The sequence below is a fragment of the Emiliania huxleyi genome (assembly GCF_000372725.1).
Source record: "Emiliania huxleyi CCMP1516 unplaced genomic scaffold EMIHUscaffold_3098, whole genome shotgun sequence".
Classification (NCBI taxonomy): Eukaryota; Haptophyta; order Isochrysidales; family Noelaerhabdaceae; genus Emiliania; species Emiliania huxleyi.
The window spans coordinates 1-1,532 of record NW_005199686.1 but is presented as its reverse complement, the minus strand read 5'-3'; the positions used below and the strand labels follow the sequence as shown (position 1 = coordinate 1,532).

Genomic DNA, 1,532 nt, shown 5'->3' with positions numbered 1-1,532 from the left:
CACTCGTAACCAACTCTCAGGGGCAGTAGGTGGGCGAGCTTCAGGCACGCTCATCTCGATCGTCAAGGCGTCGCTACGCGCGGTCTTCCGCGGGGGGAGCTGCGTCGACGGGTGCGGGACCGCGGCGCAGCCAGTGCCGCGGCGAGGCCTCCGGCTGTTTGCGGCGGGCGGCTTGCTGCTCGCTGCATGGCGAAAAACTCGTCTCGCCACACGCCAAGGGCTTATGCTCTGGCGAGACGTGAGGCGCATGCGCCCAGGAGGGGAGGGGGCATGTGTAACGACACTGCTAGAGATGCCTTTCGGGGCCCAGAGATAAAACTTCTGATGCCATGCGTGACCTAGTAGTGTCCCCAGCTATGGGCGTGTCCACGTTGGAGCCAGGTGTGGTGTGGGCGCGAGAATAGCTCCGCCGTTCATGGAGGCAACCGATGTGCGAGTCGACTGGTGTGTGTCGTCGTTCGTGGTTTCGTATCAAGAATACTCACTCACACGGCGTCAGAGAGCCCCTGTGCCCTGACTATAGTCGAGCGCGTCGGAGAGGTGTTTCGGCACCGAGTGTTTTGACTGTGCCCAGCCCTCGGGGGGGGCGCGGAAAAGAGGAACCTAAATCAACCGCCAGAACCCGGGAGGACGTTCAGGTGATCGTGCGTCCACATTTTTGCGCTGCGGTGGCCCAGGACCCGCAGGCGAGGCTGTCAGCCACACTCCAAGCTCCACGATTGGTCGGTAGCATGCTCAAGTGCTGCGCCTGCTTCGCCGCCAAGAATCACCCATCGCGGCAGGGCTCCCGCGACGAAACGGCCGAGCGACACAGCCTGACTGCAATGCCGCGGTGGCTGCGCATGAGCCTCCCTCCCCTTCGAACGCAACCAGAGACTATGCACAGGCCTTCTGATCACTGCGCAGCTGCTGAGCCGATCCTCGTCCGTGTGTAGGCATGACCCCGTCTCGTCCAGCACGTCGGCACTGCCCGTCTCGCCCTCGAAAGCTGGCCACGCTGCAAAGCCCTGCCAGGACCGCGGCATCGTGCACTGGCCTTTCAACGGGTCGGAGAATGAGGCGCTGCTGTGCGTCTTTGACGGCCACGGCAAGAACGGCGAGCGGGTTGCCGACCTTGTCATGAATGAACTCCCTAGTCTGCTGCAGGAGCGGGCAGCGGAGCTGCGGGCCGAGCCTAAGAAGACGCTCATCACTGCGGTGGAGCAGATCGACACTCTGGTGCTCGCCCGCGATGGCGGAGAGTTTGCGAAAGAGTGCGGCACCACCTCGACGGTGCAGGTACGTCGCCGTCTTCGACCCGCTGGATGGCTCGTCCAACGTCGACGCAAACATCCCGACGGGCGCTCCATCTCCACCCGCAGTGCGCCGGAGGGGTGCACCTTGATTAGTCAAGAATCCGTCGTGAACTAGGCACCATCTTTGGAGCCGGAGGCGGGAGGGGTGCACCGTCATGGGAGACAACGACGAGGCGGCAGAGGTTGAGGGCCCCTGCAACTCTTTCGACAGAGCCTCGTCACAAGCTCACAACTGTG

At 63.3% G+C, this 1,532-nt stretch overlaps 1 protein-coding gene across 1 annotated transcript; it reads left to right on the top strand.

Moving 5' to 3' along the window:
- Positions 1-415: 415 nt before the first annotated feature.
- On the top strand, positions 416-1,410 carry EMIHUDRAFT_255131 (hypothetical protein; the record flags this gene model as incomplete). The annotated part of the gene is made up of 4 exons (XM_005774715.1): positions 416-430; positions 678-832; positions 936-1,278; positions 1,372-1,410. The coding sequence occupies 4 exons, from the start codon at positions 416-418 to the stop codon at positions 1,408-1,410; spliced, it is 552 nt and encodes a 183-aa protein (XP_005774772.1).
- Between the last annotated feature and the right edge of the window lie 122 nt (positions 1,411-1,532).